We start from the raw sequence: 24,920 nt of genomic DNA, 5'->3' as shown, positions 1-24,920 counted from the left end.
CCTGCATCAAGACCCTCCCCTCCGCGACGCTGGGAGCCCCTCTCTCGGGTCCTTGCTCTCTCCCCTGTAAAGCGGGCGGGATTGCGCCTTCACAGTGCTGCTGTGGGGATTCGCTCTCGGGAGAACCCACCTACAAAGCCTTGTAGAAACGGGGCTGTGACGAGATGGAGAGGAGATGCCAGGTGGCACGGGCCACGCTGGCCACGCCCCCTTCGGGGAGAGGACCAGCCCCACCCCGGCCCCGCCCTCCTCCCCCGAGGAGATGCCTTCTCAGGCCCCCTCGCTCCTGAAGGAGCTGTCCTACTGGGTGGGTGCGGGTGAAGAGGGGGCGGACGTGAACAATAAGGACCTCGGGGTACTCTGGGAACAAGGCGCCCACCCGGTACTTACACAGACGCAGCTGTGCCACCGCCCGCCCCGACTGTAACCAGTGCTGCGGGGCTCAGTGCGTGACGGGCTTTTTTGAATGTACCCTAAAATACTCTTGTCTTAAAGTAATTGAATGATGTGTCAAAAGAACTTCCTGCATCATCCAGGGTCTTCTTTGGAAAAACTTAATAACTGATCTTAGATGGGCTGTAAACGGTCCCAAATCGATTCACTCTGGTGTCACATTATCCAGGGCCCCGGGGACCCTGAGGGGTCCAGGTGCAGGTTATGTCTGCCTCGAAGACTTGGGGGCACGGGCACCAACAGAGCGACGTCGTCTTACTGGCACTGCGAAGCGTGGCTGTAGACCGGCCGCAGCCACGCCCTGCGGAGGCCTGCGTCCCCGCGGGCTCTTCTTAGCCGCCCCCAGACGCCGCAACGCCAGCTGGGAATTCGCGGTAAAGGGGAGCCGTCAGGGGGCCACTTCCACGGCACCTCCGCGCCGAACACCGTCCTCTGCAGGAAATCAACCTCAGTCTTCAAACAAAGAGCTTCTCCCCTGCGGTTCGTTCTCTGAGCTACACGGTCAATCCCGCCCGGGCTTTCCTCCCTGAGGACGGGAGCTCCTGCCTCGCCGGGCCGGAGTGAAAGCTCGTTCCCGGGGAAAGCCCCGTGGGCCCTGCGACAAGCGGGCGGCCGCTCTTCACCCTCCCGGGCAGCCCGGGCTCTGCCCGCTGCAGGGAAGGCCGAAGGAAGGAGCAGGTGCCGCCCGGATCCATGATCCCCCAGCCCCTCCCCTCAGAGGCTTCCAGCGCATCCCGCGGCCGCCGCGGCCTTGCTTTGCTGAAGAGCGCCGCCCCGCGACCCGACAGAGAAGCGCAACCCCGTGAGGCGCGGGCCCAGCCCGTGCGACGGCGCTCACAGAGCTCCGGAGAGGCCCTCGCCTGAGGAACCCGGAGTTTACTCGCGAGAGCAGCTTCGCGACCAAACCCTTGAAGCACAGCGAGGCAGGAGGCGCCGAGGGACGCGACCCAGCGACCCTCCTGCAGGTGTGCGCGCGTCTGGGCACACCGGACACCCACCTGAGGGGCGCCCCCGTGGCTCCGGTGCGGTCCTGCGGCGCCGCTCGGGCTGAGGCCGAGCTGTCCTTAGCGCCGACGGGCACACGGGGGGCAGCGGCCGGCTCCCCGCCCCCTCCTTCACCGAAAACCCCGCAGAGACCCGGAGGCTGCGGTGGGGGGAGGGGACCCCGGGCTCAGGCACGCAGCTCGGCTGCCACACGGAGGCACCCAAGTCCCTCCTCCTGGCAGGGCCACCGACGCCCGGGTCAGGACGGGGCTGGGGGCTGCCCGCACACGGTCGTCACGCCAACCTAATGGGGCGGGACGGTACCCTCCACACGTCACCCACGAGAAAACGGTGTGGGGGGCTGAGCCCGTGAACGGACGTGGCGGAGCCGGGGTCCAGCCTGTGTCCAGCGTCCGAGCCTGTGGCCTCTGCCCTCTGCGGCCGCGCTCCTGAGGCCGGCACGAGCTGACTCCCTCCCGGGCTCGCTCTCGAATGGCTTGGCGAGCTTTTGATGGAGAACAAATTTAGCTAATCTTCACTTCTTTCCTTTTCGCAGCAATTTCCATCTGCTGAAGGTATTCGGCCAGCAGAGAAAATAAAAAGCGTCCGGGGGAGCATGAGGCGGACTCGCTAACTTCAGGCGCCTCTGGCCGCTTCTCAGCTGCTTGGCCTCCTCAGCCGTGACGGACGGTGCCCATCGGGTCGTGGACCCTCAGCCGCCGGCGCCTGTTACCCTGGCGACTCCCGCTGGCTAGACAGCTGGTGTGGCACAGCCCTCAGGACGCCTGCCCCTCGGAGTGAAGTTCTCCATCAGCTCAACGGCGAAGAGCAGCAGACATGTGACATTGTTTGAGGAAAACAATGAGCTTCGGCCCCCTCTGCTGCGGCTGCCACCCACGTGGACGCAGGGAGGCATCCGATCAAGGCAGGGGTTCTGCAGGAGCAGGGCGGACAGAGAAAACAGACCGGGCGGAGAGGAGGAAGCCCGTGCGCAGTGCCCAGCCCAGCACCGGCCGGGAGCGGCGTGGCCTCCCCGAGGGCGGGCAGGCACCAGCCACACCGCCCTAGCGCCCGGCACCCCAGCAAGGGCAGCGCTTGTCACGGGTGCCACGTTGCCGCCGTTTGCCCACAGGGAGCCGCGGGAAGGGCCTGCAAGCGCAGCGCCAAACCAAAAGAATGCACGCCGCTCCCTCTGGGAGCACACGCTGGGGTCCTCGGACTACGGGGGCAGCACCCACACAGGCCTGCGCCCGGCCTCCCCCACCTCGAAGGCCAGACCAAGACCGGCGAGAGTCCTGGGCAGGACAGGAGATGGTCTTGGGGCAGAATGGACGGAAAGCTGACTGCGAAGTGACGGCCGAATGTGACTCTGAAGTCGCCAGCACCGGCATCTGGGGTGTGGGTGTCGAGCCTTCGCAGAGGATCTTGGTGTGCGAGCGCGGCCTGTGCGGTGCTGGGGCTGAGCCACAAACAGGCCCACAGCACAGACCCAAGGGTTCTGGGACACAACCGTGACAGTAACTCTCCTAGCTGCCCTCCGGACCGTGTACCGGCTAGAACCCCGACTCCACCGAGGCTCCTAGCGTCCTTGTGACCGAGATGGTGGGAGGTGTCGTCCGAGCCCTTGCGGCATCGGGCTGGCGCCTGCTGGAGCATCTCCTTCTGAAACCGCAGACGCCCACGCAGGACCAGGCTGCTCACGTTCCAAGGCCCAGGTCAGAGACAAAAGGCTCACATGCCCACACCTCCTCGCCGTGTGCCCACAGGCTTAAGGAGAGCTTCCTACGGCCGGCTGCCCCAAGTACGAGTTGTTTGATTTCTGCAAAATCCACTGACACCACCTAAAGGAGAAAGTTGTAGTGTTACAGCCTCAAGGGCAGCCCCCCCCCCAGTCTCGGGGGGCAGGTCAAGCGCCGGGAAGGACCCTTGGCCGTGAGGGTGGGTCTACACGGAGGAAGCAACTGGTAAGTGTGGCCAGGTGGTCAGGGGCCTGGAAGCAACGAGACCGGAAGGCGAGGGCCAGAGGTATCAGAGTGGTTCGTGGGCGTGAGGAGGTGAGTGCACAGCATGCTGACGTCTGTCCCACGAGAGCACCCTCCGCTGGCGTCGGGTGACACGGTGACCTGTGGACACCACACCCCATCACCACGGCACAGAAGCCTTATCCGCTGGGTGGCTCTCCTGGCACCGCTTCCAAGACCTCAGCAGGCGCTGCAGCCCCGCGAGCAGCCCCTGGAGGACGTGGCGGAGACGGGGACGCCGGGGGCTGCTGTCCACCCGACAGGCGCCCTCCTCTCTGAGCCACCAGGACACATGGTCGATCGAAGAGGCAGGTGAGGGGGGAGCATCGCTGTGAGCCCCTCGGAGCCACGGCTTGTGGGGAGGCTAGGCCCCCAAGGCAGCCCTTACACAGGACTGAGGGCCCGCCCGCAGTGCTGGCCTTGTGTCAGGGAACCAAAGGACCGAGAGGGGCCGCCTGTAATGCGGGTGACCGCCCCCCACGCCCCTGAGGACAGGGCTGCGGCCACAGGCGGGGACTTGGGGGCCCATGGGAAAGGATGCCCATTTCTAGGGATAAAAGTCAACAGAAAACTAGTTACCCAAACTAGGAGGATTGCTAGCGGGAAAGCCCTTTCAGGAATGAGGTTTGGGTCAACCTACCAGGTGAAGACCCACAACCAACAGAGGTGGGCAGCTGAGGGCAAAGGAACGCGATGAGCTGTAGAGCAGCAGCGTTTAACACGAGCTTCCGCCAGCCTAGTGGCCGCGGGGCTCTGCAGATCTTGCACTGGCTGGTGAGAGTACAGATCAGTCCATTTTCCCCCTTGCCCGTTCCAGCGCCAACACCAGGAGGGTTAGGAGTGGTTAAGCCTTCGAGCCCACACCCAGGAGGCCGTGACCGACCACAGGAGCACCTCTCCAGAAGTGGACACTTGACGTGGGCGTCTGGCATCACATCAGGCAGAAGCAGGTTTCACTGTCTTTACCCACAAGTTCACTTTACAAGGGGGTTGCAGGTACTGGGCTGGTGAAGCGACAGATGGAACACGGATGGCTGTTGTCACACGGCCCCACCTCCCCAACGGCGGCCTCCACACTCATCTCTGACAGCTGAGAAGCCAGAACAGGCTGTGGGAAGTCCTTCCTGGGAGGCCAGACCTGCCAGCAGGGCTGGAGGAGGCTGTGCATCACGGCAGGTGGGTGCAGCTGAGCACATACAGACTGGGGTTGGGGGCAGCCCTGCAGGGGTTCCTGGAGAAACACAGCCTTGCTGCTGCCACCGAAGCGGACGAGGAGCTTCCTGCAGTAGACACCCAGGGCCTCCTGCGAGGGCTGACCTGGCTCTTCTGGCTGCAGCCCTGGCCCTCACTCCTCCGCCCTCCTGGTCCCTGCACTAAACCCGCCAGACCTGGAAACCTGGGGACGTGCAGACTGTTAGGCGTGCTGCCCAGCGTCTTCCAGGAGCTGTTCCTCCCCAACCCTCTCCCTCGAGATCTGAATCATATCAACCTCACTCTCAGCTCCAGGGACAAGGGTGACCAGCCCAAGCCCTCCCTCTACGCCCCAGTGGCCGGTCCAGGAGTAGACGTCCACCTAGCCTGACTGGTGAGTGCGGGGCAGGGTCTTGGCCACAGCCATCGTTTCAAGATTAGGCCTGTGGCCAGTAAGATGAAGCCGCCCATTCCTGGGTGAGAGCTGGGTGAGAAAAATCTCTCCTCTGGACAGTATGCATTGGGAGATGAGGCCCAAAACTGCTACAGCCATTTGGTTCCCAGGGATTCAGCCTGAGGTTCACACCAACAACTTGGGAAAAGCAAGTCAGGAAACTGCAGAGCAACGGACCTTGTGCCCTGATCAGGCAGTACCTGGAATCCACCCTGCCTTTGGATTTTCAACTCACATGCTGTAAAGTCTACTCAGGTCGGGTTTTCTGATAGATCCCAAAGCATCCTGACTTATTGGACTACTTTACTCGTGGATTTCTTGGCTAAATGTATTAACATTTGTTTCTTCTCACTAAAAGTCCAAATTTTCAACAAGGCCACCTGTGTGAGATTGACAGCTTCATCCCACTTGTTCTTGTCTTGGCTGGTGTAAGCCGCCAGGTTCTCTGTGTACTGCAAGACGGACTTTAAGAACCTGTTTAAAAGAAAGAAATTAATTTCTTTATCTATGCCCTTGTAAAATGCAATAATGATTTAAATGTATCCCCTTCATTTTGAAATTACAACTAAAGTTCTGTAGTTAATTTTTGTCTGAGGATTCAAGAAAAAGAAATACATTCAAAACAGAAATGAGAGAATACAAATTGGATGAAGGAGAAGAACGCCGAACTAGAGTGTCACTGGAGGGGATAGACACCCAGACTCCACACAGCTCACATACTCTCCATCTTTCTCTCCCAAATCCACATATGACGGATGCTCTTAGCTGATGGGACTCGGTTCCAGAAAGGACCTTAGAGGCCGTCTGGACCACACTTACACGTAATAAACCCACAGGACACAGGACCTCGGGGGCTGTGCCTCCTGTTCCCACCCTGATGACCAGCCTCACCCGACGGAGAGAGGGGCCACCCCTTCAAAGGAGATACGTCCCACCTGGAGCAGCTATTGCTGTTGAAAGGCTTTTCCTGAAAGATAATTCGTCAGAAAGTTCACAGGGGAATTACCTCTGACTGATGGGAAGAAGCGCTATTTTCACATTTTCCAAGTTCTCCTCAAAGGTTCCCAAGTAGCCTAAAATTTTCTCCAACTATGAATTTTTGAAATTTTCAAACTTAGGGAACAGTTAAAAGAATAATACGATGAAAATCCACAGACCCTTTGTCTAGAGGCGTAGCTTTCACTTAGGGTGATTTTGCCCCCAGAGGACTGTGGCAACATCTGAGCCATTTTTAGTCATCACAACTGGGGGCTACTGGCATCTAGTGGGTGGAGGGCACCACCCTACAGTACCCGGGGCAGACCCGCGGCAGAGACAGTCCACGGTTTTGAGCCGTGACCTGGCCCCAGGCATCCGCACAGCTGCCTGAGACGGTGGCAGCCTCTCCAGCTTCCTCCCGATAACACTGTCTGGACGTTATTCTTACACCAGGGGGAGGAATTCCGAAATCATTCCCATGTAAATCACATTAAATTTTCTGAAACATGTCAGTTTTAAAGGCTCACAAATTTGCACTGAAGTCCACAGAGAAGAACAGTTCAGGACCAGACTGTGGGGTTGAAAAAATCACCAAGAAAATAACCAACAGGAGTGAACATGATTCAGAATTAGCAAAACACAGCTGCGTCTCCTGTACGTGAGGGCACTGACCTTAGATACTGCTGATATTCCGAAGTATTTTTCCCAAGAACCACATGAATGTTGACCAATTCCAGTGCAATCAGCAATAAAATCAGATAAAGCATAGGAGACAGAAGCTTAATACTAAAAATAAAGTAAAAGTTAATAAACGTAAGTATTTATCACCTTTATAAGGAGAAAAATGTTTCACCTAACCAATCCTTCTTTCAAAAGTCCTTAAATCCAAACTTCTCAAAAGAACACTCTTATGTGGACAGCCGTTATCCCAGTGGCCGTGAGCCCTGGCCCCTGCAGGCTGTGTGGGATGCCCCCCAACCTTGGGCCTGAGCTCCTCGCCTGGTTCTGAGCCCACAGGCGCCCTGCCTGCTCTGAGGACCAGGCTCCACCAGGTCGGCACCCGGTCCCTTTGCCCAGTGGCAGCTCCTTCCTTACAAGTCAGCGTTCAGCAAAGGACTCTCCCAAGAGGAGAAACACAAATGGCTTCAACATGAGAATGGGTTCAACGTCTCTGGGACCAAATTCCAGTTAAAGTCAGACTCCAGTCTTCCCGGGAGGAATTTTAAAATATATCCTGTTTTGGGGAAGGATGTGTGATGTAACAACATCATCTCATAAACTGCCGGTAAGGGTGTAAACTGTATGTAACCTTCCGAAAGCAAAGGAATACTTACTAAAAAGCTTTATAAACGCAGATACCATTCAACCCAGAAATTCTAGGAATTTGTCCAAAATGGTAATTTCATGAGGATGTAGCACATTCTAAAATACACAATGCTGGCATCCCCAGGTAAATCTGCTGTCGTATTTTAAATCCGGGTCCGTAGAACCCATATCCCAAAATTATAAATGGTATTTTTAAGTGACACATATGTAACTTCTCCTGAAAATAAGTATTTCTCTGAAGTCAGGGGTAGAAGTGTACCCTGAGGTAAGAGCTGCCCAGCAGAGCTCCTCTAAACGAGACCCGCGAGCCACGCACCTGTGAACCAGGCGCAGGTAGTTCCGCCGCTGCCGGGAGCGCAGGCTCCTGTCCTCCCACTGCCGGCGCCTCAGCTCCGCGCAGGCGGCCACCTGGCCACACACGCGGCGGCAGTGGGCGCCGATCTTCCGGAGCACGGCCAGCACCTCCAGGACGGCTCTGGGGCAGAACAGGGTCCGGACAGGGATGCTGCAGAGCTCACGGAGCAGCTGGGGCCACCTGCAGGGCAGAGCGAGAGTCCCGAGGGCCTACGGTCACCAGTCCTCCGCGGCCTGCACACCTGCCGCGGCCTCCAACGCGGTCTCGGCTTCCTGCTGCAATCGTTACACCGGGCGGGTGTCGATGGTGAGAACAGATCGTGTGTTGTAACGTCCGTCAGACAGACCAACGCACGCACCATCAGGGCTTATCTAATAATTCCTCCTGGGACACAGTGGGATTCTAACACTACCTTCAACGTGTAAGACTTCAAACACAGAAAACTGCGAGGTCGGCGACCCCAAAATACTTCCCCCAGGACACCCCGAACTTACTCCTCAGGGGGAAGGTGCTCCGAGGCGTGAGGAACGCGGTGGGTCTCGGGCACGTGGTGACACAGCTCAGCCACGATTTCTGTGATTAAAGAGTGGCAGGCATTTATTTCAGAATTACCTTCTGATCTGAAAAACAGAAAACATTTAAAGATACATGACAATGAGCAAGATGCAAAATAATATTTATTTCAGTGGTTCGCTGGGCAAAGCACTCAATCTGCAACTCGCTTTCCCCAAAAATACAATGAAAAAGCCACCATCAGAGGGAGAGGTAAAAAGAAACGACACAACACACTGTGGGCGATGCACCTGCTGTCAGAAGATGCCCTGTGACCCTCGAGAGTCCTCCCTCGAGCTGACTCTGCAGTGTGTCCACGCCCACTCCTCTCCTGAGCTTCAGACCCGCTGTCACACTGTCCGCTAGCCATTTCTGCCAGATGCCACCCTCCTCCCCACAAGGCCTGCCTCTCGTCCCTGTGCCCTTGGTCTCTGCAAACGGTTCCCCCACGACCGGGCCCTGAACCCCCAGTCTTGGCCCTCCAGTCACCAAGACCTAGCAACCCCTCCTTGGGATCTGTCTCCCAACAGGCTTGCCAGAGAAAAAAAAATCGTTCAGAGGCTGACATTCTCGGACCCCCGCGAGGCCTGCGTGACTTGGGGGGCACTCACCGCTGAGCCTCCCTTTCGGATCCTTCAGGCAAAGGCAGCAGAGGCCAAACTCCGATGCTCCTCTCACAGCTCAGCACCTGACAGGACAATGTACAACTGCTTTTCAAAATTTTTAAATAATGTTCTAGAAAACATGTTTTTAAGTTGTTACAGATGTTGTCATCACTTCCAAGAAAAGACATATCTGTAAAATTGTTTCAGATGCCACACTTTATAACTAGGTGATGGGTCTGTTACTCAATCAAATCAGGTAAAGGAAGGCAGGTGAAATATGGGATTCCAAGGAAGTGTCCAAAATTCTTCTGACACCTCCTGATGAGAGTTGGTCCGTGTCCCCACCCCTGGTTGGGGCCAGCCATGGCGAATAGCTGTGGCCTTGAGAACACAGGGAGAAGCAGGTCGGAGACGGGCCCCTCCCCTCATCCCCACCTCTGCTCGGGTGCAGCTGGCCGAGCACCCAGCACAGACTTCCACTTCTCAGATGGGTTCCTGTCCGGCAGAGTCCGTCCCAAATTTATGACCCACAAAAGCACAAGCAAATTAAGTGGTTGTTGTTGATGCCACCAAATGAGGTACTTTGTTACGCAGCTGATATCCCGAGCAGCGGACTTAGAAAGAACAGGATGCAAGATTGGCTGCAGAATAAAAGGTGACTAAATCACATGCGGCAGGAGTACGAGGCCACGGAAAAGGTGAACGTGCAGAACGCCCACTGTGGGGAAAGGAAGGGGCGTTGACCAGGGACCTGGAAGCAGCAGCCAAGGAGCAGGAAGGCTGGCCCCCCGAAGCTTCTCTTCCTTCCAGAACCTTCCGTCCTTTGCTGAAGCCTCCCTCCCTGAACGCTTCTGGGTCCTCCTTCTAACGGCTTTTGTTCTGGAAGCTCGGAATCACTATGGGCAGACAGTGTGATGCGAGTGGATAAAGGTACCAGAGCAGCCCGACGCGCTGTCGCAAACAGGACCCGCTGACACAGGAACTCAGGCTGATTCCTTCCCGCAAACAGCAAGGACAGAGCGCCGCTGGGTTCTGCTCCTGCACAGCTGCTGCTAACCCCCTCCTGCCTGATGCTACTCAGGACCTGTCTTCTCCAGGCTCGGCTTCTCCCCGGCGCCACCGCAAATCTCCCCAATCCATTCTGTGCTGACTTTACAGCTTCCTTTTAGAATTTCTCAGTTAGCAACTATCATGATTATTATATTCTTGGAGACGACCCCATTTTTGCCCCCTCGTACCGCCTACCATACAGAAAATAAAGTCTCTAGGCTACTCGCCAAATTTAACTTCCTGGTAGAAATGCTTAAGAAAGTTTGTTGCCTGCTTGTTTACCTTACAGGTTAACAAAGGCTGGCCTCATAAAGCTGGCGTCCCTCACCACCGAAAAGCAACACCTGTGACCGATCCCGGGTTACCAGCACTCAGCCACCCATCAAGTACCAAGAACGCCGAGGACACAAACCCCACCACAACCCGAACTGCTGGACCTTAGAAAGACACAGTGGCTTGGCCAAGGCCATGTGTCCAAGGTGAACGCAGGCTACAAAGCCAGCTCTGCGGACTTGCAGCCCGGCTGGACAAGGCCGGCCTGTACCTCTCAAATCTCTGCAACAACTGACCTGCACACGCCCCTCCCCACACACCTGCTTTTTAAGCTGAGAAACTGGATGGCAGCGAGCGCCATAGGCTTCTGCAATGCTCACCAATGCTCTCACTGCTGCTTTTTCCTGCTTTAGAGAAAACAGATAATTGTTACTACAACTTCTGGTCAGGCTCCTACTTTTCTTCTATTGCATCTTAGGTCATTTAAGAGTCCCAATTTCCAATCGGCTTCCTTCACATAATTCTCTCAGCTAAAAGAAAGCAAAACTCTTCATTAAAATAGGTCTAACAAGGCTTCCCTGGTGGCGCAGTGGTTGAGAGTCCACCTGCCGATGCAGGGGACACGGGTTTGTGCCCGGGTCCGGGAAGATCCCGCATGCTGTGGAGCGGCTGGGCCCGTGAGCCATGGCCACTGAGCCTGTGCGTCCAGAGCTTGTGCTCCACAACGGGAGAGGCCGCCAACAGTGAGAGGGCCGCGTACCGCAAAAAAAAAAAAAAAAAGGTCTAACATAGTAGTCAAACCATAACCAACAAAATTTTTAAATGAGGCTGATTAACAATGATAAATTACAAAGGCCGCTCTGTCCACAATGCAGCAAAACAAGAAATAAATGGGAGAAAAAAGATGCCAAACAATTGGAAAATGTAAGAGATTCTCCTAAAAAACTAGGACATAAGAATTTAAACATTAAAAATCAATATAACTAAAAGAGGATTACATACTATAAACACTCAATTGCCAAACATACATTTTTAAAAGAGTAAATATAACATTATTTACAGCTGACGCATCCGTATAACTGGAAAACCCAAGGTGGCAGACTATTACCTAGTCAGTGAGCTGAGAGTGGACAAATTTAATACACAAAAGTCAAGAGCTTTCCTACGTATAAGCAGTAACTACCCAGAACTCTCAATAGCACAAAACAACTCATATAGTTAGTCATTACTTGGAGAAGAGATGCACTCAACTTTCACTCACGCAGATACCTACACGGGTGCTACACGGAGCAGAGAAAAACCAGCCCTCACTGTGTGGTGAACGTCCGGCGGGGTCGCCAGGACTCACACCTGAAGTCAGTGACGAGCCGGCAGCCACCACAGCACACACGGCTTCTCCCCTGAGACAGGAACCTCAGGAGGGCCTCAGAGCACAGTGGGGACACATGGGGGCCACACCCCTCCCAGGGGCTCAGGGGAGCAGTGGGGGTGGCAGAGGAGGGGGGATGCAGATCTGGGGCACCAGCTTGAGGTAGAGGATTGAACGTGGAGAGTGAAGAGTGGGGACTGGCCTGTGTCAGGGAACAATGTTCAATCTTGCAAAAATGTCAATTACCCCCACATTAATCCATCAGGAGCCCATTCCTGTGGGCTGGTTGGTTGGGCTTGGGCTTTGTGTTTAACTACACAGGTTCACTGGAATAATAACAATTAGAGAAGAGGCAGGACAATTCTGAAGAAGAAGAGGGGCGGGAAAGTAATCTCTCAGATATCAAACCGTACCATGAAGCTTATTAAAGACAGGCAAAGAGAGTCCAGTGCACACAGTATAGAGATATTTATTCTCTAAATGGCGTTTGGCCAAGTTGCAAGCAATTTGTTAAAAAAAGAAAAAAAGTACAGCTAGATTCTCTAACTTACTCCCAGCTGAAATAAATTCCAGCTGCATCAATAGATGTAAATCAATAGATGTAAATGATGTAAAATTTACATCAACAGATGTAAATCAATAGATGTAAATGATCAATAGATGTAAAAAGCTATAAAACTATACAGGAAAACATATTACATTTATAATTTTGGAAAGCAAAGGGTCTTTTAAGGACTTCAAATGCATAAGTCAGAGAGAAAAAACATCAAAACCTAAAGACTGGTAACAAGCAACACATACTCTGAAAATGGCAAATAAGGCTAATAAACCAGTGAGGAAAATGAAACTGAATAAAACAGAGCAAAGATGTTAACAGGAAGTTCACAAAAGAATTTCAGCATCATAGTTAGACATTTTCCACAGCAGAGAAAATTCTAAATCACCCATCAATGAAGGACAGCTTAGACAAATAATGACACATTGATAAGATGGGGTATCAAGCAGCTGAGACAGAGTAAGGTAGAACAAAGTTGCCAAAAATAAACTGTTAATGAAATGCTAGTTATAAAACAGAGTATGTCCTGCTTGGAACCCGCACTGCAGGCTCATGGAAAGATGTGGAAGCAGAGACACTCAGCTACTGACAGCAGTCACCTCTGGGAGAAGGGATTCCTGAGAACTTTCACTTTTTGTATTAATTTTTCTATCCTGTTGGAATTTTGAAACAAATTTTCCCATAATTGTTACATGTACAGTCTGAAAAAAAGATTAAAATATAACTAACAATCTAACCTATTTCTTTTAATATATAAAAGAATTAGTTTATTGACAAATGCAAATATTCTACTCTCTCATTTAATAGTCCTCTGTAAATTTTTCCAATTTATTTAGTTAATCCTGTTTTATACTTTGTTCTCTGGTTTGCAATATCCCATCACTGTTAAAAACACAAGCAAATGTATGCTTAGGAAATAGGCTGAATTATTCTTGGTGAGATCAAGTAATATTGATTTATTTGTTATAGACAATGCCTGTACACATGCACACATGTTCAGATGGAGGTACACTGTACTCACATAAATTAAAAGATGATTAAAATATAATTACATCTGAAAATAAACTACATTCCTTCATAACTTAATGACCGTGAATTTAATTAATTTTCTTTCCTACACATTACCTTAAACACTGATAATAGATCTTCATCAATAAATCTGAGTAAAAGTACAAAGGAAAATGCAAGCAACTGATTGGCTGCTTCTTTCGGAAATTCAGGTAAACTGATTTCCCCGTGGCTTAAACGATCTCTTAGACGGGGACCTTCCTGATGGTTCAGGAAATCCCAGAGAAATTCCTATCAAAAAAAGGACACAGAAAATATTTGGTTAGTATTCTCAGCAGAAAGAAGGAAAGTCCGAAGGCCCAGAAAGGGCAAGCCCAAAACATCTGAGGAGCAGCAATGTTCATTACAGAAAAGTTAGACTGAAAAAGAAAGTCATTCAAGGTCACGCAACAGAAAAGTATCAAGTTACGATAGTCCCTGGATCTCTTGGCTTTATCACTGCACTCGACTACCTCAGGCAGGACTGCACCCCACTAGCTCAGGATGGCCCTGAGGAAACCCCGTCCTCTGTAACTGCACTCCACAGCCTCAGGCAGGACTCCCCTGAGGGCACCCTGCTGTCTGTAACTGCACCCCACCCCTCAGGCAGGACTCCCCTGAGGCACCCTGCTGTCTAACTGTACAGCCTGCTCCTCAGGTAGGATAACCTGGGGAGCCCTGTTTCTGTACCTGCTCCTTGGCTGATTGATAAGAACCTAAGAAGTTTGTAGAACTCACCACCAGGGCTGCAAAACTGCTTGCATGGCTCCAGTGCTTAGTAAAAGTACCCTTTCTCATTCTCACCCTCGTGAAAAACGAGAACTGGGTTGACCACATTTGGAAGCTAACTTTCCAATCAATAAAAGAATCCACTGCTGTGCTCCTGCACGGACAACACCATTTTTCTTTCCCCTCATGGCTCTCCTTCTTACATGTCCTTTCTCACATCACTCGTTTACTTCTGAAGCCCTATGAAGACACTGCTTCTTTCTTAATGGCAAAAATCCAAGGACTCTTCCACAACATAGAGGAAAATAAGTCAGAAAACCCAATTTGCTGACCCAGGCAAATTGCTGATGGACAAACAGAATTAGACAAACTACTTCAATCATCCTAATTTCCTGATGGCAGAAAGGACGCCCAGAGAGCGTATGGAATCTGACTAGTGTCACACAGCCGGAACTGGAACCTAGGTTGCTAACTCCCAGTTAAAAGGAGAAAATATGAAAATTCTATTTACAGTCCAAAGTAGTCACTGCAATAACTTCATAAAATACAAAACTGTGATAAATAGAAAATGGCTCTAAATAACTACCTTCTCTCATCCAACACTCTGTCTTACTAGTCGCATCTGACTTTGCTGTCATTCACGAAGCAAATGCAGTCCCTGCTACCAGCGCAATACAAAACCCACAAATTCAAATATTGCTCAGAATCAGGTCAGCTAAGTCATCAGGCCTTAGGAGAAGGACATTTAAACAAAAGCATGAAGCACAGTACCTGAGCTGGGCTCAGAGCCAGCGAATGACAGTTGCACAGACAATGGAGTTCAGGCATGGGGGCTTCAGAAGCATTTCTTATGGGCACGTCACAAGCCAAAATTAACATCATTTTTGAGAAGTGCTAATCACATCCATAAATACAAGGATGTTAGATCGTAAATGCCTAATACTTTACCATTGCAGGCTCTCCAAGGAAAAGAGGAAGTTGATTGATTTTACCATCATTCAAGTGTTTTGCCAATATCTAAAACACCAAAAAGAAGTAAGGTGATTAACTGGTACATATACAGAACTTTCAGTGTCAAAAGATATTGTACATTTGGTATGACATGCTGTGTAAGTCCAAAGCAGATTAAATGAAATAAGGACAGTCTTAAGAACATAGCAACCACCTGTTCAGAAAAGGTTTTCTCAACCAATACAATGACTTTAGGACGATATATGTATGTATTCTTAATTGTGTGTATGTGTTTATGTATATTTACATGTATACAGGTGTGTACATGTGTATTCATGTACATGTCTGTGTGCATTTATGTGCATATATATGTATATGTGTATGTGTGTTTATGTGTAGTGTGTGTATACAGGTATACGTGTATATTGTGTTTATGTGTATTTGCAAACACTGTGTATGTGTACATGTATATACGTGTGTATATGTGTATATATGTATGCTATGGCCTTTCCATAACTTCAGAAGCTAGGTTAATAAGACTGGGTCTCAATTAGTCTGAAAATTATATTCAACACTATCATCACCTTTTTCTTTTTCTTTTTGCTTATATGACTATCAACATTTTCCTGTAAGCATATGATTTATGGCTGATCTTTAATTTTAATTTTAAAAGAATATAATGTTTTATTTGTTTCAAAATACCTTATAAGTTTACTTACCTCATCAAAGGTAGTATAAAGAGCTGTTGACTTCAGAAAAGGAAATAAAAGAAATAATTAAAAGAAAAATACAAGTAGTGTGACACTATTCAAGCAGGAAAAAATTCTAGCACAGGGCCACAAATATGAAACCTCCTTTTGTGTAAATAAATCTTTATCTAGCAACACTTTGGGAAGAATGTCATTGACAACATAAACACAATATAAAAGACATGAAAATACAGCAACCCTGGCAGTCTAGCCATGTTAGAATACTGCTCTAACAAGGACTGTAGCTCAGATACTTCTTTTTTTTTTTTCTTTTCTGTTGAGAAATGTTTTTTTATTGTTCATGGACTACTGATCACAGACAGAAAGTATCTGGCTTATTTGTGACTTCAATCATTAGCTCTCCATTTTAGGTTAATGCCAATATTTAAGAATCAGGCCTGAGTGAAAGCAGTAATAAATACTAGACAGAAATGACAAAAAAAGTCAGAAGTATCATAGTCCAGATTTCCAGAGGTCTGATCTAAATCAGCATATCTCAGCTAACGGGTCTTTATGATCTTATAGATTTGAATTTAAAGTGTATAATTGAGTTTAAGGACTTGATAAGAAAATAGCATTTTTATTTTGCAAATTAAGGGTAAAATGGCTGCTCAATTTCTTCATACAAACTGGGCTGTTAAAGCATACACTTGACTAGCATACTTAAATATTTTACCCTCCAAGCATTTCTTCCCGCTTTGTTTTTTTTAACATCTTTCAGATACCTCTAACACTTACGATGCCACAACTTCACAAATCACTACTCACACAGAGCACTTCTACTGATGGCTGGTATTTGTGTGCAAGTGAGCACAACTGAATATTTTCTCCAACAAATAGCCTTTGTTTTTCATGCTTCTTGGTATAATTAGCCCAGACTTTATAGACAGGGCTCGGGGCCAGGCTGCCTCAGCACTCTAATCCCAACTCCACACCTCCTACAAGTGAGACCCTGAGCACCTCCATGCTCAGCTTTCTCTGCAGAAGTGTAAGTGAGGAATGCCCATCTCAAAGGCTGCTGGGGAATTCAGTAGGATTTTACATTCAGGTGCTCAAGAAATGTGTTAAACTTATTAATGCTTATTAACATATTTTCATTTTAATACTATCAAATACTCCTGAACATTTATTACTGTGCAGATGACTCTAAAGCCCATGTATTGCTGACCCTAAAATTTTTTCCAAGCTCTATTCTAAATATTCAATTGCCTACTAAATATCCCCACTACTTCCTCAAAAAAGCTGAACTTTTCATTCATCTCCAAAAACGATGTGAATTAACTTCTACCTTTTTTTTTTTTGCGACGCCGTGCAGCCTGCGGGATCTTAGTTGCCTGACCAGGGATCGAAGCTGGGCCACGGCAGAGAAATTGCGTAGTCCTAACCACTGGACTGCCAGGGAATGCCCAACTTCTACCTTATTTTATGGAGTTGGTATAAATGTCTTATCTCTCACCCCTAATACACACAAGCTTCTAAAAGTCCCTAGGTCTTTGCTCATCTTCATATCCTGCATTGATTCTGAAGAGACCTTATGCCATAACAAGTATTCAATAAATAATTACGGTATTTGCACAGCACTTTATAATTTTCATGTATGTATTGCTTTGTAAATAAATTGATGCTATGTTTATTCTGGATAAAAGCCTGGGCTAAAATTTAAGATATTCTTCGATAAACTACAGCCTCTGTAGAAACAGTCACACTATTTATTTGTGCAGTGAAATAACAACTAAATAACCAAATTCATAGCATCACAGAGCCGTGCAGTGACTGGTCAGGTTACCATGAAGTCAACTGTAAGAGCACTCGAGTGAGAGCTGTGACAACTGGGGCTCTAGTTTCTGCTGGAAGACCCAGGCTTCACTCCACAACACTGGACTGGGCAGAGCCTACATCAAAGGCACCGGGTGTGGGCACCAGCGGACATATATGGATGACCCACTCCAAAGGGGCCTACACCAGAGACCTCTACAAAAATGCACATAAGGCAAAGCAGAACTGCCTCAAGATAAGACAGAAAGAGAACGCAGAGAAAAGCAGCTGTTAGATCCAAGTAGATGTGGCTCTGGGAGGTCACCACTGTGGCCGGGAGTGGTCAGGCAGGGGACAGTGGGCAAAGTGAGAGGAAAGTCACGCATGTTCAGGAACTGGAGAGGAGCTTAAATTATGCTGGGAATCAGAGGGAAAACAAACTGGAGAAAGGCTGAGGCCAGACTCTGACATCCTTACAAGCCATGCAGAAGCGTGAGCCTTGCAGGCAGGCGCTGGGAGCCATGGAAGGTTTCTAAGCAGAGGAAACCATAAAAGACACAGGAATACTCGTGAGTTTAGAAAACAATTAGTGGCAGTGTGAGAATGGATTAGAGAAGGAGAATCATGAAGACTTGTGGAAGATGAGTTACCAGGTGAGCGTGATGGGGAGCCAGGTGAGACCTCAGCACTGAAGGACCACAAGACAAATCAGGGGTAGAACTGATCGGCAGGGCAAGTCCATGAAGAGAATGGAGTGCAGGCAGAGCATAAGATGGTGCTAAAGCTTGGTGCAGAGCAATTCAGAGAATAAGGATAATAAGGAATACCAGAGAACAAATTTGTGGAAGAAAAAATTTGCTCTTCTGAAATAAAGTAAATTTGAGATGCTGGGGAAAACTCATATGAAGATATTCAACGAACAGGTGTAAACCTAACTCAGGAGATCAAAGAACCGTGAGTTAGAGACAATGCCTTGGAGACTGCTGGAACTTAATGCTATAAATTGCCCTCTTGGCACTGCTTTAGCTGCATCAACAACTTCTGCCATGTTGTGCTTTCATTTTTATTAGTTTCAAAGTATTTACTAATTGGTGTTGCTCCCACACAGGTAACAGCTTAAGGCATGGTATTATGTGAGGTCTCCCAAGGAATAAATATAAAGAGAGTACAGGGTTGAGAACAGAATTCTGAGGAATGCCTATATAAAGGGGCACAAAGAGGAAGCTGAACTAGTGAAAGAAACAAGAATCCCAAGTATGGTAGATGCTGCTGTTTGTCCCATAATACATATTCTTCCTTTCCCCTACCTAATGGATTCTCCCATAGCTAACTAGGCCCGTGGCCACCCAGAGACATTGCTAAGCCTCCCTGGCAGTTCTGGCCAAAAGGAAGCAGTATCCTTCGAGAAGGGCATGCTGTAGACCACCCACGGCCCACCTCATGGGGTTACAATAGTACCAGTAAATATGCCTACAGAGGAAACACAAGCATCAACGCATCTGATGACACCATTAGGTTTAAAAGACTACCTGGAAATATGACAGAACCCTCAAAGACAATCACAAATAAAATAAATATATAACATATAAAATCACAATAGGAAGCCACAAAAAATGACAGTCAGGCCTTCCAAAGAAAGTTCTTAGCTAAAAAATTCATTTAACAATAAGCAAAAATATGATATTAAAAGCTTTTAATTAGGCACGGAAAAATGTCAATACAGCAACAACAGTCACCATCAACCATTTAAAGCAGCGTACCTCAGCAGTCAGAAGTCTCTTTGGACATTTGTTAACTGTGGCAAAAACTTTCCTAAGTCCAGTCTCTAGTTGCACCAATAACAATATGGCACAGTCAGCAAACCTGTGAAATTGAAGGAAATAAGCAAAACTTCATGTTTTCAAAGTAAACACTGGCACCAACACCATAATAAGGGTGCTGTATTCCAGATACTACCAATATGTGTCCAAAGCAAGGAGGAGTGACATTACTCACTAATATGAGAAACAAAAACAGAATCAAAGTCTCATTAGACTAGCGACTGTAAAACTGTTTTCCAGTGTCTTAATGTATGATGCAGCACTTTTAGCAGCTGCAGGAGAATAAAGTGTCATCAAAGATCTGCTAAACCTATTTCTTCCCTTCTAAGAAATACTCAGAAACCAGGATTTCAGTGGGTTCTCAAGGTATCCAATCAAATGTACATATCAGGATAAGGTAACTTGAAAGGAAGTAAAGACCACTGACCTCCTGATGCTTCCACTCCTGGGCTTGCTCCCCAGGGAACATAGAGACAAACTGTCATCTTCTTTCTCTCATGATTCTCTAACATTGGACACTATGTTTCAGTCACAGTAAGAACTCAAAAAACTATTAATAAGTTGATTCTGAAAACTGATCATCAGGGAGCTCCCTGGGGGCCTAGTGGCCAGGGTTCCGGGCTTTCACTGCTTGCTGTGGCTCGGGTTCAATCCCTGATGGGGGAACTGAGATCCCACAAGCTGCACAATGCAGCCCAAATTTTTTTTAATTTTTAAATAAAAATAAATTCATTAGTTAAATAAAAAATAATTGTCTCTATTAATTGCACAAAAACAGTACAAAAAATAATGTTTAAAACACAGTTACAAGATGCCTTTTAGTTAATTATATGAAGATATTCTATGCTCGGGTCTGCTCTTGAGTCAGTCCCGCTCCTACCTGCTCCAACTCCAATAGCGACAAAGCAGAAAGGTTAGGGTTTTTAGAAGGCCTGGCCTCCAAGCTGCCAATGACCACTATGTAATGCCACACTTCAGGTACCTGTGAGACTTGAAGTTGAGTAATGCAACTTCCCAATATGGCAACATGATTTTTAGTATAAAAGTGGATTTCTTCATCACTTCTTCTAATACTGAAAGTACCTCATAAGTAACATCTGTAAAAATAGCAAATATTTTTTAAGCACAACCACATTAATCAACTGAAAAAAAAGGTGTAAACACACTTAGGGAGTGATGCCACTGAGCCGACCTCTTCAGGAAAATAAACCGTGGGCCCTGGGCAGCGTGCCACCTAAGCGTGAGACCACCTGAACTAGCGCCAGGGTTGCAGGTGACCACAGGCACCCTTGGAAAAAGGAAACGTGGGCAATTACATCTCTTTAAGCTACAACAACTTTGAGTAGAGGAGTTCAGGGTCAACAAGCTGACCACACTGACCAAGAAAATTAAAAATATCTTCAGAAGATACAGGAATCAAGTGTGAACCCAAAGGTAAACTATGGACTTAAGGTGATTATGACTTGTCAATGTAGGTTTATCCTTGGTAAAAAATGCACCCTCTGGTGGGAGGTGTTGATAATGGGGGAAGCTATGCGAGGGCGGGGGTGAGGGGGGTGTGGATGGGAAATCTCCACACCTCCCTCTTGATGTTGCTGTAAACTCAGAACTGCTCTACAAAAATAAAGTCTTAAAGAGTATATACATTGGGCTTCCCTGGTGGCGCAGTGGTTGAGAGTCCGCCTGCCGATGCAGGGGACGCAGGTTTGTGCCCCGGTCCGGGAAGATCCCACATGCCGCGGAGCGGCTGCGCCCGTGAGCCATGGCCGCTGAGCCTGCGCGTCGGAGCCTGTGCTCCGCAACGGGAGAGGCCACAACAGTGAGAGGCCCGCGTACCGCAAAAAAAAAAAAAAAAAGACTATATACATTATTGCCAGTCACCTGACTACCAGAAGGATCCGTGATACAAAAAGGCTAAGGCTGCCGGGACCAAGATGATCCGTACTGTTCCCTCCAGGATTAACATCAGCAAATACAGACACAACACTTCAGCCAAAGTGGAAAAGAATGAGCCTGGAGCAAACACATGGTTTAATTGCTCTTTCAAAGTCCTGTGTCCCCCAACCCCACTAATTTGGTAAATGGCTTTCTCATGAAAAGAAAACAAAAGATGATACAGGAGAACATTTATGCTAGTGGTACTTTTGGCATAAGGATTATGAGTACAAAGACACGAGAGCTAAAAGGAGAAGGGAAAGTGCGTTACAAACTGGTCCAAAGCCATCTGTATGCCAACATATCTGCACGATGAACTAACTTTATCATTAACGTTGAGTCACGTAGCCATGGCCCTCAGATAACCCCGGGGGCACTGTGGGAAGAGGTAAGGGTTGATGTGGCCAAATTTAAGAGGTTCTTCATGAAACTTTCAAAGGCATCTTGCCCCTGGAGAATAACTGTTCCACCTACAGAGTTCAAGTCTCAATGCTATTTAATAACTCTATAAATATCTTTACAGAGATATATTCAGGAAAAATGTGGCATGTGGTACTTACCAGGGAAAACGATCAAATCCTCTAAGCTTGTAAGAGTTATGAAAGGTCGATGTGCCAATGTGAACTTAGTTTGTTGAAGGTAACCCTTTAGTAGTTGACCCAATCCTGCTGTCAGCAATATCATCATTGAACAGTATCTAGTGGGAAATACCATAGAGATCCATTAGAGAAATGAACTCAGCACACATACAAAAAGCTCTACTTTCAAAAACAAGAAGTTTAAAATTAAGAAAATAAAACAGCATTAAATCGCAGGAAACTCCACGGGCTGTGGGGATGGAGCTGTGCAGTGGTCGGGAGGACCAGTGGCATCTCAGAAACCTGTGAGCTTGAACCTCGGGTCTCCCACACACCAGGGTGCTGTGCCCGTCACCACCTGAGCTTCTGGGGCGCAAGTCAGCGAAATCATAACCCTATCACGCCAGTCATTCTGCCACTAACATTCAGTTTTATCTTCAAAATCTTGTCCCCAAACTCTCATTCTTCTCAAAATACATATTTCCTTGATGTGAAATTCAAAATAAAACAAACTCTTAAGTATATCAAAAAAGAGAGAGAATCCCTCCCCCAGCATCTTACTTTGGAGGAATCTCCTGAGGTGCCGCGAAGCCGTGCCACAGAACGTTGCGAAGGTTGAGTCCACGCGGAGAGCCCACGAAGACCTTGAGCACGTCCATCTAGGTAGTGAGGGGGCAGATCACCGGGTCACTGAGTAAACCAATACAACACTGGGATTATGTGAGCTCTCTTCTTGGAATTAATGGAACCAACGGTATATAGTAATGATAACAATAATAATAGACCGACACTTGCTGAGCATTCAACATGTCAGACACATTTTGTGTTTATTTGTTACTCACTCACCCTCAGGACAACCTCTGAGGAAAGTACTATTATTCCCACTATGCAGAAGAGAAAAATATAAGCAAGGAGAGGTGAGACCAAGGTTTCAGAGGCCACAAAGCCACAAAGAGGGATGAGATGCCACCCAGGCTACACTGCTTTCATACCATACATCAACATGGCCAGTATCTAGATAAAACAAAACAGAAAGTGATAAACAGAAACTCCACAGTAAACAGTGCGTGCTCGTGATAAAATACAGAGGGCAGTGACGAAGAGCCAGACCAAGAGGCGCCAGCCTCTTCTCTGACTTGAAGCTCACCGTTCACCTGCTCTGTCCCTCTATCTACAAAGCAAAGACCCTCCCAATACAAGGACCCTGCTTATCAGACTGCAATAACTATACCTTTCCATGGGCTACCTCTGGGTCTGGAGCACCACACCTTAGGAGATTCAGAAAAACGGAAGTCGTTCAGAGACTAAAAGAACTCAACCCCACGTCACATGAAAGAAGAGCTGAGCCTCCAGGAGACTCAGGAGAGGACTGAAGCTGTCTTCATGCAACTTAAAGACTCGCTGGGAAGAGGAAACAGATGCATTCTGGATTTCCCTCAAAGGGCAGGACGTTTATAAAGAGGGGTTTCAACTCAATGTCAAAAAGCTTGACAGCCGGTCCTTTGACGCTATTCTGGGAAGTCTTGGCTCTACACTAATTTTAAATACTTTACTATTACCTTAATTAAATGTTAATGACTATAATATTAAGAATTTAATATTGTTTTAAATTTAGTATTATTTTAAATTAATTGTTCATACCATCTGGGAAATCAGAAATATATATGCGAATCAACTAGGAAAATTATCTGGGAGCTAAAAGGGCTGCAGGTAGGCAAAAGGCTCACTGCACAACACAGGCAGAAAATAAAGAGCAGAAGAAAACGACGGAACTTAAGAATTCAGCATGACACCAAGCAGTCTGTATTTCCCTCCACACCCTCCACCAAAGAAAACAATCCTTAAGCTGACAAGGGGTAAGGAACCACCACCGTAAGAGTGGGAAAGCTCTACTGACAACGGATTTCTTAATGTCTTGTTTGTAGTGTCCTCCCGGCTTGGCACTACCCTGGCTTCCCCCTTCACCTCAGCCCAGCCTTATTCAGTTGCCTGAAGGTTATTCACTGGTCTTAAACGATCTTGATCATGTGGCCTCTAGAAGGTTTGAGAACGTACATAGCTCTGCATGTTTTTTAATTGGCATCTAAATTTTTTTTCCACGGTAAGTTTGAACAGCTGCAAAAGGTGTAATTTCTCGGATCTTAAAAATATTGATCTTTTTAATAATAAAACTATAATATCACTCTTTAAAGGGTTAAAATTTTATTCTAGAATAAGTATTATAATCTATAACTTGCAGAATTAGCATTATAATTAATACATAATTAGTGGATCAAAAGACTTCAAATTGCTCATTTGCCTGGCCCCCCAGAGGTTATTATATCACAGGCTATCCCACCAGAGGTCATCACATCAAAGGTTACTACTACACCTGAGGCTCTCAGACCTGAGGCCCTCACACCAGCAGTCATCACACCAGAGGCTATTATCAAACCACATTAACACTCAGGACAAGAGGGAGGTGTGTCTTTTGGCTGGAAAGGGGATGTGGGAAAGGAAAATATGCTTGAATCACTGAAATTAATTTTTTCCTAACAGAGCATCAATTTTTTTTTTTTTGCGGTACGTGGGCCTCTCACTGTTGTGGCCTCTCCCGTTGCGGAGCACAGGCTCCGCACGCGCAGGCTCAGCGGCCATGGCTCACGGGCCCAGCTGCTCCGCGGCACGTGGGATCTTCCCGGACCGGGGCACGAATCCGTGTCCCCTGCATCGGCAGGTGGACTGCCAACCACTGCACCACCAGGGAAGCCCAGAGCATCAGTTTTTGAAGAACAGAAGTACAGCTAACATCGACTGTTTTGCGCTGTGTCTACTCCATCAGGTTTAGGCAAACAAGCTTACCACAGACTGCCCAAAGACTTGAGAGAGCTCCTCAGATGCAATCAGATCTCTTAAAAGAAAGAGGCATTCCTTCCTAATCAGTAAATACACCTAAAATTCAAACAAATATTGTGTAACAATCGTATTATGAGTCAGATGATGTTAACAAAAAAATCGCCCATAAAGCAAGTGTCTGTACAAATGAGAGGACAAAAGTACCGAAGACACTGACGTTTTTGATCTCATAATCATTCAAAAAGAAAAATATTTAAAAAATCTATGCCAAGTGATTGTATAGGAAAACAATACTTAAAATCAAGAAATCTGAGCTAAACTGCAAAACAGGTTAATGTTCTTTCTGATACTTTA

The 24,920-nt window shown here is 47.9% G+C and overlaps 1 protein-coding gene across 12 annotated transcripts in view; it reads right to left on the bottom strand.

Moving 5' to 3' along the window:
- Positions 1–369: 369 nt before the first annotated feature.
- ERMARD (ER membrane associated RNA degradation) overlaps positions 370–24,920 on the bottom strand; it is a 30,267-nt gene continuing 5,716 nt past the window's right edge. For 7 of the 12 annotated variants that reach the window (XM_060283936.1, XM_070043510.1, XM_070043511.1 and 4 more), the window contains 14 exons: positions 24,573–24,662; positions 22,293–22,390; positions 21,714–21,850; positions 20,201–20,315; positions 19,159–19,261; positions 15,614–15,643; positions 14,892–14,960; positions 13,293–13,466; positions 10,563–10,649; positions 8,926–9,002; positions 8,257–8,382; positions 7,724–7,942; positions 6,754–6,867; positions 370–5,577 (listed from right to left, as the gene is read on the bottom strand). In XM_060283936.1, coding sequence (XP_060139919.1) covers positions 5,394–5,577; positions 6,754–6,867; positions 7,724–7,942; positions 8,257–8,382; positions 8,926–9,002; positions 10,563–10,649; positions 13,293–13,466; positions 14,892–14,960; positions 15,614–15,643; positions 19,159–19,261; positions 20,201–20,315; positions 21,714–21,850; positions 22,293–22,390; positions 24,573–24,662 — 1,623 coding nt within the window. In that variant the 3' untranslated portion in view covers positions 370–5,393. The remainder of the gene's footprint in view (positions 5,578–6,753; positions 6,868–7,723; positions 7,943–8,256; positions 8,383–8,925; positions 9,003–10,562; positions 10,650–13,292; positions 13,467–14,891; positions 14,961–15,613; positions 15,644–19,158; positions 19,262–20,200; positions 20,316–21,713; positions 21,851–22,292; positions 22,391–24,572; positions 24,663–24,920) is intronic. The other 5 variants (XM_030852910.2, XM_060283942.1, XR_009558851.1 and 2 more) reach the window with 4 other exon arrangements.

This window comes from Globicephala melas, chromosome 14 (assembly GCF_963455315.2).
Source record: "Globicephala melas chromosome 14, mGloMel1.2, whole genome shotgun sequence".
Taxonomy (NCBI): Eukaryota; Metazoa; Chordata; class Mammalia; order Artiodactyla; family Delphinidae; genus Globicephala; species Globicephala melas.
This window is presented reverse-complemented; position numbering and strand designations above follow the sequence as displayed.